Here is an 18,666-nt window from a genome sequence, read left to right as displayed (position 1 = left end):
TCCCACTCTGAGTCCATGGCACTTTGGGGTGGGGGTTCGTCTCCACCCATCCACTCTGAGTCACTGTCCGGTATTTCGTCTTCCTGGGTAGTGCTGTCCCGGGTAGGGGTGTCCTGGGTAGTGGTGTCCTGGGTAGTGGGTGTCCTGGGTAGTGGTGTCCTGGGTAGTGGTGTCCTGGCTCGGATGTGACGGGGGCCTGTGGCTGCCCCCCCTCGTCGCTGGGTGGTCGCTCCCGCACGTGACGGGGGGTGTCGTCTCCCATGTTGCTCCAGGTCTCCCGTGGGTGTGCGAGGGGCATCCTGCGGGCATCGCATGCTGGAGGGTCCGGGGTCTCTCCGTCTCCTGTGGTCTCCGAGGGGGCATCCTGCGGGTGGTCTGCATCTGCGGGGATGGGTGCCTGGACGTTTGGTCCTGCGATACACAATGAAGCATGCATGGTTAGACATCAGGCAGTGATCAGGTGATACGGGGGAGGGGGATTATAGGGGGAGGGGGGGATATGGGGACGGTGCTGTCGGTGGCTCACTCGCTAGTACGCCCCCGACCTCTGCATCAGCAACCTCCCGGTCCTCAGGTCCGCCAGCCAGTTCCAGGGCCCTTTCCTCGTGTACGGTCAGTGGCCTCTCATCAGCGGGCCCTCCTCCAGTCCTCACATGCTCCCTATTGTTGTGTGCGCGCTTCTCCTGTGGGGGGGGGGGTGGGCAGGGGTAAAAGGCAACAGTGTTAGGCAGGTATATGAATGCACGCCATCGGTTGCGCGTGCATTGCAGAGGTTAAGGTTAGGGCTGGATTCACTTGGGGATATGGGGGGAGGGGGGATATGGGGGAGGGGGGATATGGGGGAGGGGGGATATGGGGGAGGGGGGGATATGAGGTAGGGGGGGATATGGAGGAGGGGGGATATGGGGGAGGGGGGATATGGGGGAGGGGGGAAATGGGGGAGGGGGGAAATGGGGGAGGGGGATATGGGGGAGGGGGATATGGGGGAGGGGGGTATGGGGGAGGGGGGATATGGGGGAGGGGGATATGGGGAGGGGGATATGGGGAGGGGGGATATGGGGAGGGGGGATATGGGGGAGGGGGGATATGGGGGAGGGGGGATATTGGGGATATGGGGGAGGGGGGGATATTGGGGATATGGGGAGGGGGGATATGGGGGAGGGGGGATATGGGGAGGGGGGATATAGGGGATATGGGGGAGGGGGGGGGATATGGGGAGGGGGGGATATGGGGAGGCTCACCCTGCCTGCTCTGACGAGGTCGTTCACCTTCTTGTGGCACTGGGTGCCTGTCCGTGATGTCAGGGCCACAGCGGTGACGGCCTCTGCCACTTCCCTCCACAGACGCCGGCTGTGGCGTGGGGCAACTCTGTGGCCGTGCCCGGGATACAGGGCGTCCCTCCTCTCCTCCACCGCGTCCAGGAGCGCCTCCACATCGCGTGACTCGAACCTCGGGGCTGAGTGACGGCCAGCCATCCAGTCGGGTGTTGCGGTCGGGTGTTGCGGTCGGGTGGGGGGGAGCAGCGCGGCCTTATGAGCCGTCACGCCATGCAGCGCGTATGACGCTGCACGGCGTGAACCACTGCGGCAAGCGCGGATCCCGTTACGTCGGTGCTAGCCCATTTCGGGCCGGAGACTATCGACCCATTTTTCCGACGTGACGCAAGTCGGATTTGCGCCGTTTTTTGCGCCGATCGGCGGACTTTCCGCCGATAACGGAGAATTTCGCCCCCAGTGTTGGATGTAGAGCTAAATCAAATGTCAGGTATGTGCACTATTAATATTATCAACCAAAAGTTGGAACATGTCTTTCATTTGGACTCCCCCACTTGCCTAATACAAGAATTCTTTGTGAATACTGAATCTTCAAATTGCATCAATCCTTCTCTCGTGCACTGTAGACTATAAATATAATTTTCTAGAATAATCAGCCATAATGTATAAGGTGGAATTAGAAAGCCATACCGGTCCACTGACATTTCTGAATGTTTATTGTTGCTGAAATAAGCTTCATTGAAATCCTGAATCTTTTCATATTTTGATATGAGGTTTCAAGCCCAGCCCTCACTGGATTGTTTATGCCCATAGGTGGCTCGCATTCCATAATTACAGATTTTGAAGGTGACATCGGAGGCAAAATCTATCTGACTTCAGAAAGCCTCAGAATGCAAACTCCGCCTTTAATATGTAAATCCCCCCCAGGTGGTTGGTCAAGGACATCACTTTTGGTTAATAATATTAAGAGTGCGCATACCTGACATAGAAGTTCACCCACTGGCAACGTGTGGGAATCCCACGTCACCAATGTTTCTCTATTGAAATTAAACAGATGGAAAACCTTAGGGAGCAGGTACCCACATTTCCAGCCTTTGCTTCATGCAGGTGAAGCTGCACTGGAACATAGGTTCATGAAATGCTATCCCAGTTAAGATGACGGTGGGCCAGAGTCAGGAGAAGCATTTCTAACAGTATTTCAATTACAAAGCAGTGGATTAATGATACTACATCAGCAAACAAGCACATTAGATCAAGATGGGCTATGGATCGCCTAATCCATGCTCCTTTTATTGCACGAGAAGCTCCAGGGAATATGTGAATGCCAATAATGTACTGTAGTGTCGACAGTCTATAATTTAAATAAACTACAGCTGATTTACTTATTAATCCATGCCAAAAATGTTTCTTGGTGACAAGTATTGCTGAGTGGAGTTCACAAGATCAACAAATTATTGATACCATTCACAAAGTAGAAAGTGTTGGAGGCTCTGATCTGGCTTTATTAAGTAATGAGAAGTGCTTTAAAGTTTTAATGGAGATAAATGCAAGGTGCTACATCTCAGAAATAGGAAATCGACAACACACAAACAGTCAACAGATGTAATTTAAGCGCGCCTGCGGGTCGTGGCGCTTGGTGAAGCTGAATCTGAGGAGAACATATCATCACGAGGTTTCTATTATGGCAAAACACCACTCACGATTCAAGGAGAAAATGGGCCACCCAAACTGACGAAACAAAATAACAGAATATAAATTAAGCCCCATTCCTCTGGTTTAGTCAGCCTTCCTGTACCTTAATTCAGCAAACTGAGGTGTGTGGGTTGGAGGAGATGATGGAGGGAGGGTGGGGGGGTGGAGATCAGAATAGGAATGCAGCACAAACCCTCTTTTTCCTGCCTCCCCCTAGTATACTTCAGGCCTTCATATATTGGAGGATTCCAAGCTACGCGGCAGGGATGATACCATGGGGCGGGCCCCCAGTTATCAGGGAAGAATTGTGGGAAATAACTTTTTTCATCAGGGGAGAAAAAAGGTTATTTTTGAGGGGATGTCTAAAGCATTTGAAATGCTGAGAGTTGTAGATGATACAGATTTACACAAAGCGATATGGACTTACTTCATCCTGAGAGTGCAGAGGAGAATCATTAAACTGATCACTGAAGCAACTTTCTGATCCTCAAGATGTCCCAAAGCATATTTCAGCCAATTATTTTTTTGCTTTCAAGTTTAGTTACTGTTGTGCAGGAATGCAGCAGCCAATTTCTGCACATCCAGGTCCCTCAAAAACAACAAGATAAATAATAATCTTTATTGTCACAAGTAGGCTTACATTAACACTGCAATGAAGTTACTGTGAAAAGCCCCTAGTCACCACATTCCTGCGCCTTTTCGGGTGCACAGAGGGAGAATTCAGAATGTCCAAATTATCTAAAAGCACGTCTTTCGGGACTTGTGGGAGGAAACCGGAGCACCTGGAGGAAACCCACGCAGACACGGGAAAAACGTGCAGACTCCACACGGACAGTAACCCAAGCGGGGAATCGAACCTGGGACCCTGACACTGTGAAGCAACAGTGCTACCCACTGGTACTAAATGGCCAATATATTTGGTGGGATTAAATGAGAGATCGTTGTTGACCAGGAGAGAACTCTCCTGCTCTCCTTTGAATAATATCATGAAATTTTTACATCCATCTGAGGGGCCTCAGTTTAATGTCACTTCAAAATGACCGTACCTCCAACAATATAGTACAGTAAGGTCCCACCTTTCACGACTTCCTTGTTCACGTTTTCACTTACCCATTCTTCGTACACCTCGTTGCCCGTTGCGTGAGCAATGTTTGCTTGTCCGTATTTGAAATGTCCAAATTTTGCAAAAGACCTTTTATTTTAAAATTGCTGTTTTCAAATGCGCAAATCAGATTTGTCTCACTCTTGGCAGGATTCCACCCACCTCCCCCCACCCCGTCCCCCGTCCCCCGTCCCCCAGGATTGCGGCGACAGCTCGCCATTAGCTGGCGACTGAATTTTCAAAGTGTTTCCCACCGTCCGCACCCTCAGCCTCTAGGTAACCTCCGGCAAGGGGTTGCCGTCGGCAGGACCAGAAGATCCCGCCTGTGGGAACGGCCAGAAAATCCCGTCCATTGTAATTTTATATCTTATTACAGGTTAACGAGTTTGAGAGAAGCAGTGAACACCAGTTTAAACTATGAGAGAGTAGGAATAGACTTGGTGATTTGTCTTTTCTCGGAGAATAGAGAGACTCCGAAATATAATGCTGGCTGGCGGGGTGGGTTATCTTTCAGTGGGAACTGGACTAGTTCTTGCCAAGGACACAAATCACATAATACAGAATCTAAGTGTCCATAAATCTTTGTAATCCTTGATTCATGTCACCTCCTTGGCTGGTTTCAGTGACCTGAGGAGTGGGGGATTGGAGAAGGAATTTTGCGGGATATATTTCGTACCTGATTAGCCCTGGGTTTTTCTCTTTTTTTTATTGACTGCAATCATTAAATGGGTTTCAAATTAAGCTGCTCATGCTGGAACTTGGAAATAAAACGTGGAATATACACCCAAAGTCTAACAGCTTAAGTGAAGGGAAACACAGATAACTACCCAAACCAATGCTGCAATCGCATGGTTGCAACCTATCTAATGGAGTCCCATTCAAAAGCATGTTCGCAGTTTCACAGGAACGTGACCCCTGCGAAAGGTACTCCCTCAGAAGTATCAACCTAGAGTATGTTTTCAAATCCTGGGGCATGAGCATGCACACTTTTGACTCAGGCAAGAGTACTGCCACTTCCTGAGCTTAACACAAGAATGAAAGGATTGAGGAAAGTCATAGAATTTACACTATAGAAGGAGGCGTTTCGGCCCATCGAGTCTGCACCGGCTCTTGGAAAGAGCACCCTACCCAAGGTCCACACCTCCACCCTATCCCCATAACCCAGTATCCCCTCCCAACACTAAGGGCAATTTTGGACACTAAGGGACACTAAATGGACAACATTCACCAAGATTATACTAGGCTCTACTTATTAGGAAATACTAGAAAAAATGAGGTTACATTCATTAGAACAAATGTTAAGAGGAGAACAAACATTTCGCTAAAATAAATCAGAAACAAATAGTTCCACTGGTTGGTGAGTTGGTAACTAGACAACCAAACTTTAAGGTTACCAGCAAAAGAAAAAAATCGCGAGGTTAGGAGAACTTATTTTCCACTGCGGATAGTAAGTATCATACGAGGAACAGTCCAAAGAGTAAAGTGAATCCAGAATTAGCTTTTGCAAAGGCAGCAGATGATGAAGTATCAGCCATAACTCGCTTGCCAACCTGGGACCCTGGAGCTGTGAAGCAATTGTGCTATCCACAATGCTACCGCGCTGCCCTAGTGCCCTGGCTAATATTTATCCCTCAGTCAACATCAAAAAGAAAGATTATCTGGCAATTATCACAATGCTATTTGTGGGTGTTTTCTGTATGCAAACTAGCTTCCGTGTTTCCTACATTACAGCAGTGACGACATTTCAAAAAGTACTTAATTTGCTGTAAACCACCTTGCGATGTTCGGTTGTCATCCATAGCGCATATTGCGGGCCAGGCTTTCGAGAACCCCAAAGTGTATCATGGAGCTCACCTGACCCATAACTTTTAATAGATTTTGGTTATGTGGAGCACAAGGGCCCACTCTACAGATGTGATGCAACAGAGATCTAAAGTATTTTTAAAACAAAACAATGTTTATTCTATGAATCCAGTTAACATTTTATAAACACACAGTAAACACCTTAGCAACTATCAACTCAAATACTTCCCCCAAAGAATACAGTGCTCTATAAGTAACCCTTAATCTTTCCGAGCAACATCCATAAGACAAATACCCTCTTTAACACAGACAGCAGGCTTAAATTCTCTACTGAGAGCTGTTATCACTTTTAAATTAGCAAGTGATCTGAAGACATTCTTTTCATGCAGAGAGAGATCAAAATTACACCTTGTTTGGCTGGATGCAGCTCCAACTCTGAAAACGAAACTAAACACACACCGTAGCTGCCAGCTCAAAAATGAAAGTATAAACAGACAGACAGCCCAGCTCCACCCACACTCTGCCATCAATGCAGCTATTTGATAAACACCCATTTCTTAAAGGTACACCCACTACAGCTATTTGATAAACACCCATTTCTTAAAGGTACTCTCACAAGACACGCTATATAAATGCAAGTCGTTCTTATCTTTTAATTTAAAGTAGAAACATTTCAACCAAGAAAGGCAGGGGAATTAACTCAGTGGAGAGCTATTTAGGAATGTATACTTTACAACTTGTGAATGATCTATGTGTCCGTCGGAAGATGTGTATTATTTAATATGTCTAAGGTACCTACTTCTCTTGCAGTAGCCAAGCCTGCAACCTCTCTGAACCAGATGCAAGGAAGCAATATTGCCATTGCGGTATTTATTCCAGTGATTGTCATAGCGCTGCTCATTGGTGGAATCTATTTCTACTTCACAAAGTAAGTCGTTATAGAAAATGCCAAGGAATCAACGGGAGCTGAACATAGCAATGCAGTGTGTTCAGCTTCTGTGGAAGTTCAGTAATAAATTTGCATGAAAGCAAGAATTGAATATTAACAACTAGCCTAGCTTAAAAGCCTGTTTAAAGCACTATTGGAAGACAATGAAGTTGCATTTTTCTTTTTTCTTCGTTCATACTTGTTCATGTTGTGACAAAACATTTTATGAATAGACAGGCGGAATTAATTACTCAGAAATCTGATAAATCTCCCTAAATTCATGAAGGATTCAGTAGGTCCATTCTTCTAATTATTGATAGTGGAATACGCCGGGTCGGAGAATCGCCGGAGGGCGGCGTGAATCCCGCCTCCGTCGGCTGCCGAATTCTCTGGCGCCGGGGATTTGGCGGGGGCGGGAATCGCGCAACACCGGTCAGGGGCCGTTAGTAGCAGCCCCCCCCCGGTGATTCTCCGGCCCACGATGGGCCGAGTGGCCGCCCGTTTTCGGCCGGCCACGTCGGCGTATGTTACGACAGGTATTTACCAACGGGACCTGGCTCCGCGGGCGGCCTCCGGGGTCCTTGGGGTGGGCGCAGGTGGATATGGCCCCGGGAGGTGCCCCCATGGTGGCCTGGCCCGTGATCGGAGCCCACCGATCCGCGGTGGGCCTGTGCCGTGGGGGCACTCTATTCCTCTGCGCCGGCCAGTGTAACAGTCCGCGATGGCCGGCGCGGAGATGACCCCCCCTGCGCATACGCTGGGATGATGCCAGCACACGCTGGTGCTCCCGCGCATGCACCAACTCGCGCCGGCCGGCGGAGGCCCTTCAGCGCTTGTTGGCGTGACGCCAAGCCCCTTCCGCGCCGGCCAGTGCGCCGCAAACCACTCCGGCGCCGGCCTAACCCCTGAAGGTGCGGAGGATTCGGGGCGGCCCGACGCCGGAGTGGTTCACACCACTCCTTCGCGCCGGAGCTGCCCGCCCCGCCAGTTTCCGAAGAATCCCGCCCCTTATTCTTCATTGTGATACCAGCAGTTCAATGAACGACATCCAGCTGACACATCAAGGATTACACATTATGGGGTAGAATTTCCACTTCGGGCATGATCAGAAATCTGTGTGCAAAATTGCACTTAAAAGTGCGTCACTTTAACCAAAACCGAAATAAGACCATAAGATGTAGGAGCAGAACTAGACCACTCGGCCCATCGAGTCTGCTCCACAATTCAATAAGATCATGGCTGGTCTGATATAATCCTCAACTCCACTTTTCTGCTTTATCTCAACCCGTGATTCCCCTTGCTGATTGAAAATCTTTCTATCTCAGCCTTGAACATACTTAACGACCCAGCCTCTACAGCCCTCTGCAGTAAAGAATTCCACAGATTCATTACCCTCTGAAAGAAGAAACCCTCATCTCTGTCTTGAATGGGCGACTCCCTTACTCTGAGATTATGCCGTCTAGTCCTAAACTCTCCCACAAGAGGAAACATCCCCTTAGCATCTACCCTGTCAAGCCCCTGAAAATCCTATATGTCTTAATAAGGTTGCCTCTCATTCTTCTATATTCCAATGAGTACAGACCCAACCTGCTCAACCTCTCCTCGCAAGAAAATCCCTCAATATCCAGGATCTACCTCGTGAGCCTTCTCTGGACTGCCTCCAAGACCATGTCTATCTTTCCTTAGATAAGGGGACTAAAACCGTACACAATATTCCAGCTGAGGTCTAACTAGTGCCTTGTATAGTTTTCGCAGGATTTCCTCACTTTTTACTCCATTCCCTTTGAAATAAAGGCCAACATTACATTTGCCTTCCTAATTATCTGCTGAACTTGCATGCTAGCTGTTTGTGATTTATGTACGAGGACCTTCAAACCTCTCTGTGCTGCCGTTTTCTGCAGTCTTTCTCCATTGAAATAATGTGCAGCTCTTGGCTCAAGTTTCCACTTAAATTAATTTGCGTAATCACAGCATTAAAATTCTTCCCTGAACCAATGAAATCAGGCAGCGTATTGTTATTTTTTTGCTATTCCTTGATGTATTTAAGAGTCATCTCCTGGTGCAGTTTTATTAATGCAGCTGAAAAGGGTATTTCACAAAACTGTAAGTATTTTGAATATGAGTGTCTAATCCACTAACTGCAAGCAATCTGGTTTTGAAAAGCCAAACTTACTTTTGAAAACTACACAGAAACATTGACACATTTCTTGGTATATGCTGCTCTGTTCCTTGTAAATTAAATACATTTTAGTATTGAAAGGTTTTTAACATGTGTCTACCAGTTTACATGCACCGCAAAAGAAAGCTTAATTTGAAGAGCCTGTTCGCAAAGGGGCACAACCCACCACGGAGATTAATTCAGTCTGGACCTGTGGCCGGCATCAAGTGTAATTCTCTCTGAACCAGCACAGAAGATGGTGCAAAGTTGATTTGAGCTGAATCTAAGCTAAGCTGGAAATTCCTCAATCATTTACACTGGCTTGGCTGTTGTTGGGCAATTTGCACTAGTGGATAAGCACAACCACGAAGAAACTCTATCCCAAAATATCCCTGGCCACAGGAAGTACAGAGAAAATGGGCGTGATCTAACTGGGGAAAAAAACAGTCTGTTCTGGGCAGGATTTAGGGTGGGGGGGTCGTTCCCGGCGCTACAAGCGCTTTCTAACAGTACTCTAGGCGGGGGTAGTTTGGGCCTCAGTGGGGAACGCCCTGCCGAGGCCACACTCGGTCGCATTTCCTGTACTGAGGACCTCCGCTCCGGGCGGAGGTCGCCTCGGGGGCTCCAGAGATCAGGACATCATTTAAAAATGGCGTCCCGATCTCTCGCTACACTGCTGAGATCCAGCAGGCAGAGCTCCTCAGTGCACAGAAAGGGTCTATGTGCGGCCTCGACAGCACATTCCCCGCTGAGGCCCCTATCTAATGCGAGTGCCGTTTTATCGCCTTGTGGTTCTCGGCACTGTGAGCGCCGGGAAACACGTGACTAAAAGCGCTCGCCATGGGACTTTGTTCCCATTTAGTTAAATCCCACCCCATATATCTCCTTCATGGCACGGTGTCAGATTTTGTTTGAGGAAGGGCCTGGGATCATTTACCACGTTAAAGGTACCACATTAATGCAAGTTGTTATTGTAGTGTGAGGGGCATCAACACTCAAGTTTCTGTAAAAACTGAATTTTCGTAGCCTCTGCCTAACGTGCAATGTTCTTTCTCCAAGAAGAGATTTGACTGAACTGAAATTGCCTCTTTTTACTTCACTTCTCTTCCCAGGTTCCAGGGTAAGTCCACTCTAAGGCTGCCTCTGGCCGGCCCTCATCCCTACAACCACATCACCGTGGAATCGGCATTTGACAATCCCATATACGAGACAGGAGTAAGTAATGAGCCCCTCCAGCTAAGGGATTTGGATCCTGCGCCTGTCCTTACCTGAACGGCTTCCATCATATCACAGTTAACCTCTCACCGGCTGCATGCCATTGGCACGAAACTGTCCTGAAGCCATCAGTCTGTCATCTCACAAATTCTTTGCATATCTATTTAAAAACCATTACCATTCTAATTTATTTTCAGTATAATTTTTGTTGCAGTTTGTGTGACCTTTTGTTGTGTCAGGTTCCATTTTTTCTTTTAAGTTTCTGTTTCTAGGTACATTCATTTGTTGGAAAACTGCAAAACATTCTGTATAAGTTAGCACGTTCACGTTTATATTCCTCGTGGTCTCCGTCCTACTGCTTTAGAATCGATTGCGTTTGATGTAAGTGTTATTTTGGTGCAGTGTCTCTGGGAATCAGGATGCTGAAGGGATGTTGCTGTATTACTGAACGTGCAATAAAGGAGGTTGGATAATTCAAAGTTCAGTCACTCTCAGTTAAGGTTGATAGTGAACTAGAAATTTGGTGTTTGTTGAGTGGGTTAAGCAACACAAACTGAGAGGTTTCTCCCTCCAACTCCCGGCTTTTCCGGAATCCTGCACTTGCGGTTGCCTCGCAGGGTTACAGGCACACTCCCCTTGTCTGCGTGGGTTTCACCCCCACAACCCAAAGATGTGCTGGTTAGGTGGATTGGCCACACTAAATTGCCCCTTAATTGGAAAAAGAAAATAATTGACTCCTCTAAATTTAAAAAAAAAGGGTTGCAGGCACACCTGATACATTCATAATCTGGTCAAAAGAGCCTGTGTTATTAGCAGATGATGAACAAAAGGCATCCAGAGTTACTGAAATTAGTTTTGTCCTTTTCAAAAAGGATCCAGATGCACTTTCCGGCCTAAGAAAAATTCTGGAGCATCATCTGGTAATTGATTAATACTTTGCAGACTCTTAAAAACAACTTCCTCAATGGTCATGGGCAGGCCATTTGAGCTCACTGCTCTACAAGGGACCTGAGGTGGGAGGGATGGTCATCAAACACTGACATCCCAGTTCAAAGGCTTTTAAATCATAAACACTTGATCACCTATTCAATCATTTATGATTTATCTTGGTCTTTTCCACCTTGGTCCTGTAGGCCTTGTCCCCTTGCCCTCAATTTAATGCTGAGTCTCAGTTTTTTAATCTGTTAAAATATCCATTGTACAATACAACCCATGATTCAGAATTTTAAAATGCCACAAATTATTTAATGAGCAGAGAGGCTGACGTTTTGAAATGTTCACTTGTAGGCCCCGTTTTCATCCGTTCACTAATTGGAGCGGGCAAAAAAAAAACTCCAGTCGAGAAATATCCCATCTCTATTTACACACAGCAAATTAACAAGTCAAAATCACTCCCTTACAGCACAGTGGGTGCACCTATACCACACGGACTGCAGAAGGCAGCCCACTACCACCTTCTCAAGGGAAATTAGGGATGGGCAATAAATGTTAGCCTCGCCAGCTACACCCACATCCCATGAATGAATAAAATAAATAAAGCAAAATGCTCATGCCAACCTTTAACTACAACTGGCAAATGGAGCTATCTGAGGTGAAACCCTGTTTAATTTACTGTGAGTAAATAGGGATTGGATATTTTTCACTCTTAATATGAAATGCCTGGTGTTCACTTATTATTCAGAGACTTTTTCCTTGAGGATGCGTTTGCTCCTACTTCTCGATACAAAGTCATTGCCAAGAAATTTTAAGAGGTATTAACCTCATCATTCTCACAAGTAAAGGGTGAGATTTGTTTTTTTCTCTCGCAGGTTGTCGCCCAAAACTGAGCAAATAATAACTTGGGAATGACAATCTTTTTACCACACTCGTTTACAAGAACTTTTTGAGTTATAAAAGATCATGACAAATAAATGTAAGAAGCTTTGTTAAAACTGGACCACCGATCTCAGTGAGTCCTGACTGTTCAGTAGTGACACTAACATTTCATCTCACTACTGCTCTGCTTTTCGATTTATACAGGGCATAGCAAGGTGAAATCTTTTTTTTTAAAGGCTCTCTGCTGGCCTGTTGCCCAAGCCCCACCTGATGCAGTTTTCACTTTAGGAAACCAGTCTTCTGACTTGGGACAAAGGAGGGAGCCTTATTAATCTATTCAAATTGGGATCCTGTGACCTGGATAGGACACTGATGACATTTTAGCACTTCCAGGTGTAGTACAGCCTAACCAGCAATCCTACAAGGAACCGATGGAGGCCTTTTGACAATTGCTCCAGGTAAACTCATGAGGTAGCAATGAATGTTCCACCTCGCCCATAGCCAAGATCATCCCAACCACCATCATCCCACCTCCCCCACACCCTGCCCCCATCACCCCACTTTGTGGGGGCCCCCAGGCACCTTATTTGAATGCTGCTGGCACGACTCCACCGAGGCTCACCAGGTTTCCAATGAACCCACAACAGCAGCCTGTCAGAATTGATTGGACATCCTGCCAACGACATTGAGGAGGTGGGGAGAACATCCTGGCAATTGCTCACCTGATCTGTGGCCCAATCAAAAATCAGCCTCCCCATTCCCTGTGTATCGTAAAAAATACCCTCTGTATACGGGTGTTTTACTTGTTCGCATGTAATTCCTCTGTCTGCTATTTTAGTGGGCGGCACGGTAGCACAGTGGTTAGCACTGTTGCTTCACAGCGCCAGGGTCCCAGGTTCGATTCCCGTTTGGGTCACTGCCCGTGCGGAGTCTGCACGTTCTCTCCGTGCCTGCGTGGGTTTCCTCCGGGTGCTCGGGGTTCCTCACACAACTCCCGAAAGACTACGGGCGTCATTCTCCGACCCCCCGCCGGGTCGGAGAATCGGCGGGGGCTGGCGGGAATCCCGCCCCCCGCCGGTTGCCGAAGTCTCCGGCACCGGATATTCGGCGGGGGCAGGAATCGGGCCGCGCCGGTTGGCGGGCCCCCCCCCCCCGCTGGATTCTCCGGCCCGGATGGGCCGAAGTCCCGCCGATAAATTGCCTGTCCCGCCGGCGTGGATTGAACCACCTTTTGAACGGCGGGACAAGGCGGCGTGGGCGGGCTCCGGGGTCCTGGGGGGGGGCGCGGGGCGATCTGGCCCCGGGGGGGTGCCCCCACAGTGGCTTGGCCCGCGATCGGGGCCCACCGATCCGCGGGCGGGCCTGTGCCGTGGGGGCACTCTTTCCCTTCCGCCTCCGCCACGGTCTCCACCATGGCGGAGGCGGAAGAGACTCCCTCCACTGCGCATGCGTGGGAAACTGTCAGCGGCCGCTGACGCTCCCGCGCATGCGCCGCCCGGAGATGTCATTTCCGCACCAGCTGGCGGGGCAACAAAGGCCGTTTCCACCAGCTGGCGGGGCGGAAATTCCTCCGGCGCAGGCCTAGCCCCTCAATGTTGGGGCTCGGCCCCGAAAGATGCAGAGCATTCCGCACCTTTGGGGCGGCGCGATGCCCGTCTGATTGGCGCCGTTTTGGGCGCCAGTTGGCAGACATCGCGCCGTTTCGGGAGAATTTCGCCCTACTTGTTAAGTGAATTGGATATTCTGAATTCTCCCTCAGTGTACCCGAATAGGCACCGGAGTGTGGCGACTAGGGGATTTTCACAGTAACTTCATTGCAGTGTTAATGTAAGCCTACTTGTGACAATAATAAAGATTATTATTATTATTAGTGGACACTCTAACACTTTGAAAATAACTTGGTATTAATTCCAATAAAATAACAGAAAAAAAATTCATGAAAATGTCTGAAGTGTTTTGTTTACCAAGATTGTCCAGAACAATTTCACTCCACTGATCTTTGCTTAAAATCTGTCCGAAGCAAACTGAAAAATATGCCAATGGAGCCAAGGCAGCAACATTTAATCACCTTCAGTGGAGAGCAGTGAGATGTCAAAGTCAGCTGGCAGACTATGTAGTCAAGGAATTTAAAAGTGTTTGCCTCTTCACAAATGCTGTTGCACCCACAGTGCAGACAGATTCCATGTTAGATTCCATGGGAGAAATTTTCCAAGATGGCGCTCTGCTGCATTGAGTAAAAAAAACATTAATGCATTCCTGATTTTCCAATTAGCCAACGTGTGAGACCCGCGCTAATTGCACGGGCGACTGGGAAAATGGTGTCCTGGTGTTCAGTGGGCAGTCAGGATGTGATCATAGAGTCATATCATAGAATCATAAGAATTTTCAGTGCAGAAGGAGACCATTCGGCCCATCATGTCTGCACCAGCCCCTGGAAAGAGCATCCTACTTAAGCCCACGCCTGCACCCCACCCAGTAATCCCATCTAACCTTTTTGACACTAAGGTGCAATTTAGCCAGGCCAATCCACCTAACCCGCACATCTTTGGACTGTGGGAGGAAACCGGAGCAACCGGAGGAAACCCATGCAGACACTGGGAGGAAGTGCAAACTCCACACATACAGTCACCCGAGGCCGGAATTGAACCCGAGACCCTGGAACTCTGAGGCAGCAGTGCTAACCACTGTGCTACTGTGCCGCCATTCATGTGACAATTTGTCTAGTCACCAGCCTGAATCAAAATATTAATGTCCTGAATCAAAGTATTAAAGCAGTGACTCCCACAAAAATTCAAACCCAAGTCAAAAGCAAAATAAAATTCTTCATAATGTTAGATTTACACTCACCTATAAATAGATCTACTGTAGGATATTTATTCTGAAGAAAGTATTTTGCAAGATTGAACTGTGTGGAAGAAAATGATATGTTGCTCTACTTTGAATCCATTCTCTATTGTTAAAAATGATTGTTATTTGCAAGGTTGTGATTTATTTTTCCAACCAGGTTGACTGACAAATTAGGCTTTAAGATGGAAACAGTAATGACCAAAACATACACCAAGTATTACCATATTATTCATTCATTCTAGTTATTGATTTGGTATTATTTAGTTTGTGAACCTTCAGGAGAATGCACAATTGTAAATACCAGGTTGGGGCAGGGGGGGGGGGGGGGAGAAAATCTGTATATTCAGTCCAATAGCTTTATTTGCAATGGAACATTGGAATATTAAAAATTAAACACAAAAACATCTAATACCAGTCAAACTAAAGTATTGTACCATATGCACAAAGATTTATTCCCAATTTATTTGTTATTTATTATAAGAAAACTGCGCCAAACTGGATTACGTGACTGCTAATTAATATGGTCTCTAGTAACTGTGGATGAATACTAATTTATTATTAAAGTGTGTGGCATCTGTTTATTTTGTTTGCTGTTGTTCTTACTCTTCATTCATTTTGCAATTTTGTTTATGGGCTACCTGGGGCTGGATTGTGAAATATTCCTGTCACCATTTTCTGTGGCACAGAACGAGCAACCCAACACAAAGAGTTAACAGTTCCCTCTTCCCCGAAATTAAGTTATAGAGCTAGTTTTGAGCCAATTACATTTAGTCTTTGGCTTCCTGAGGGCTTCCCTATGACTTGCAGTGATTACCATTGTAAACTATAATAGATGTCTCCACGACACCAAAATCAATCGCTCAAGTAATCTTCTCTCTTGGCTGTGAGTTTAGCACATCAGCAGGTCAAGAGGCGTGAAAGAGATTGGCACAAGTCCCGCTGGCACAGTAGCTATGACTCTGAACTGAAAACAAATTTGGTTTAACTTGGTCCTCAAGCCAACACAAATTTTATTGGCCTCACACAAAGAAAACGGCTGCTTGGCTCTGCCCTTGTCCAGCTCAGATATTTGTTACGCCACATATTTCTTCCTTTAGTTTTGGCCATTACCTTTCTCTACACATATTAATCCTGATACAACCATTGCCTTGATCTGTCAGTTTTTTCTTTATGCTAATGAGGCAATCAAAAATGCCCCTCACTGATCATTGTACAAATGTCTCTATTTGGGATGGGAAGGAGGAGTTGTCAGTGCCAGAAAATGTTAGCGGCTCCAAATCTGGGAGACAGTCGTAGAATCTCACCCCATTCTAGTCCTTTCATGTATCAACATTATGAACCATTACTGTCCCCATGGTAAGAACTGGAGAGCCCTTTTGGGATTAAAAGTCAGTCATCAGATGATGACAACAGAAAGAAGACCAGACTTAGTAAACCATTGTATGTGAAGAAAATGGTGGTTTGGCTAATGCACCAATTTTCCTGTTTCCTGTGCTGTATACCAATGTGGTTCGATAAGACAGAGGGATTGGTTATGGAGTGCTCCATAGTTAGAGATAGTGCTCCAGCAAAGAAGGTACAAATATGATGGACCAAATGGGCTCTTTCAATGAACCTTCTGTGGTTCTAATTAACTTTTCTAAATAACAATTTACAGCATTGTGATCTTGATAGTTTAAAAATCCAATGTGTATTATTTACATCACTTTTCCAACTAGGGCCCTTCAGCACCATCCATTTCTTGGTCCACAGAGTAGTTATAGGCAACCAAATAAGAGGCGGGCGCTGCAGAGTCAGAAAGACAAACACAAAGACGCCTCAAAATGGAGGCACTCTGAGATGCCTTCCGCAACTTTGAAAGTGAAGAAGCCAATAGTTGGTAGGGTCATTTGTGTGGAGGAGGAGCCCACATGAAGGATTTGTGTTGGTCATGACTAGCCTTCCATCCTTTCAACCTCAATATTGGAGTGTGGCGTTTCTGGTTCCGATGGTCCAATCACACACTTCCAAGGAGCCACCCGGCAAGACACTCATTGGGAGGCCACTCTGATGGTAAGGAACTGCTATCCCCTTCTGAAAATGGTGCCCAGTTGGGTCCTTAATTGGCTGCCTGCTCCTGTGGAGCGAGCTGCCGATTTTGTATACAGCACACTCCTGGGAAATTTGCACAGAGGCGGGACAGTGTCGGTGAACTATCTCTGCGTGCAGCTATGTGAATTTCCACATGCCCTTGCCTCCAAAGCCACCTCCACAGAGCTGGGACAATTCAGCCTTAGAGTGGCGCTCATTCTGCAGGGAGATATTTTGGATCAATGCTGTATATAACGAATGCAGACCATGATGTGGTCATTTATTAGATTAATAAAATACCATATCCTGAGCAATGGGGTTGATGGTACAGTGAAAGAAAAGTCATGATGCACGATCAATTAAACTCAAAGACAAGGTTGTATTGTAACTGAAGGCTTTAATAGACTAGATCTGTTCCCCAGCAGCTTCGGTACAGAATGAGGGCTGCTGGGATGGCACCTGTTCTTATACCCTGCCTGTCAGGGGGGAGCCACATACCAAACAGCCAATGGTAAGCTGCTAGGCTTACCCAATGGTCTACAGCCTCTCGGGTACTGCAATACCTGATACTACCACAATTCAGCACTGTTTGAATGCCATGAACCTGACAGTATAATCTCATTTGAATACTTGTCTTGTGCTCTCAATTGACAGCACATAGGGCTTGGGTTGGGAATGGAGTGGGAGCTCCAGTTTCAGAAAAATAGCAGCTATTGAAGAGCTGCTGCCATTGAACAGCTACATTACTCTCATTGCAGGATAGATAATAGTGGAGGGGTAATGGTCGCCTGAGAGATTAATTGAAATTTTTAACCTAGGCGTTTCCTTCAGCACCCAATCCCAAACACTTGCCGTGTTATTTGAATGCTACTCTGGACCTTCAATCATAACATCCAGGCTTGGCCTGGCAGGTGGCACATAACCTCCAGGTACTGACCATCAGAAACAAAATCATCTTCCCTCAACTTCAATGTTACCATCATTGCCCAGCCCCATCATCAACATAATGTGGGGAAGGAACCCCATGGCCAGGACATTAACTATCAAGTTCATCGCTGCAATAGAAAGTTCGAAAATGAATATTCTACAAATAGTGGTTCACCATCTGACCCCTCAAAGCCCCTCCATCGTCGATAAGTCTTAAGTCAGCAGTGTAATGGCCGCTAGCCATTTGTAGGTCATTTGGAACCCAGGTGTAGCTCATAGCATTTCTAATTGGCAAAGAAATAATTGATGCCATCACTGGACATGTGATCTGAATACTCATATTTGCACAGGGTATGCATGTGAACTTTAACCGTTTCTATGCATTTGCTAGCAAGAAGCTAAAATCAAAAGGTGTGTGATTTTTTTTTCAATCATTATAAGTGCTTTGCTTTGTTTGTTACTTAATGGTAATAGGTGTGTATGAATACATGTGAAGTATATTACCTGTATCGCTTGAGCATAAGGTATTATCTAAAAATTAGTGCATGTAGCTACGTAGCTACAGTGTAGCTTGTCAGCATTCCTTCAGACAACATGATCAACAGGATGCACTACAGCTACTCACCTCCCTCCCTATGACTCCCCACCGCAAAATGGATAAGAACAGCAGTGTCTCAAGAAGATTATCTCCTCCACGTTGCCCACCATTCTGATGGGCATATTCCTTCATCATTAGTGGGTCAATATCCTGGAACTGCCCATCTTCCCATACCAGCCTCCTTGAACAGGCGCTGGAATGTGGCGACTAGGGGCTTTTCACAGTAACTTCATTTGA

The 18,666-nt window shown here is 46.7% G+C and overlaps 1 protein-coding gene across 4 annotated transcripts in view; it reads left to right on the top strand.

The window, feature by feature from the left end:
• The window catches only part of sez6b (seizure related 6 homolog b), a 1,259,716-nt gene that overhangs the window by 1,214,695 nt on the left and 26,355 nt on the right, over window positions 1–18,666 (top strand). For 2 of the 4 annotated variants that reach the window (XM_072469584.1, XM_072469581.1), the window contains 2 exons: window positions 6,682–6,799; window positions 10,070–10,656. In XM_072469584.1, coding sequence (XP_072325685.1) covers window positions 6,682–6,799; window positions 10,070–10,229 — 278 coding nt within the window. In that variant the 3' untranslated portion in view covers window positions 10,230–10,656. Of the gene's footprint in view, window positions 1–6,681; window positions 6,800–10,069; window positions 10,657–18,666 lie in introns of those variants that run through there. The other 2 variants (XM_072469583.1, XM_072469582.1) reach the window with 2 other exon arrangements.

This window comes from Scyliorhinus torazame, chromosome 12 (genome assembly GCF_047496885.1).
Source record: "Scyliorhinus torazame isolate Kashiwa2021f chromosome 12, sScyTor2.1, whole genome shotgun sequence".
NCBI lineage: Eukaryota > Metazoa > Chordata > Chondrichthyes > Carcharhiniformes > Scyliorhinidae > Scyliorhinus > Scyliorhinus torazame.
This window is presented reverse-complemented; position numbering and strand designations above follow the sequence as displayed.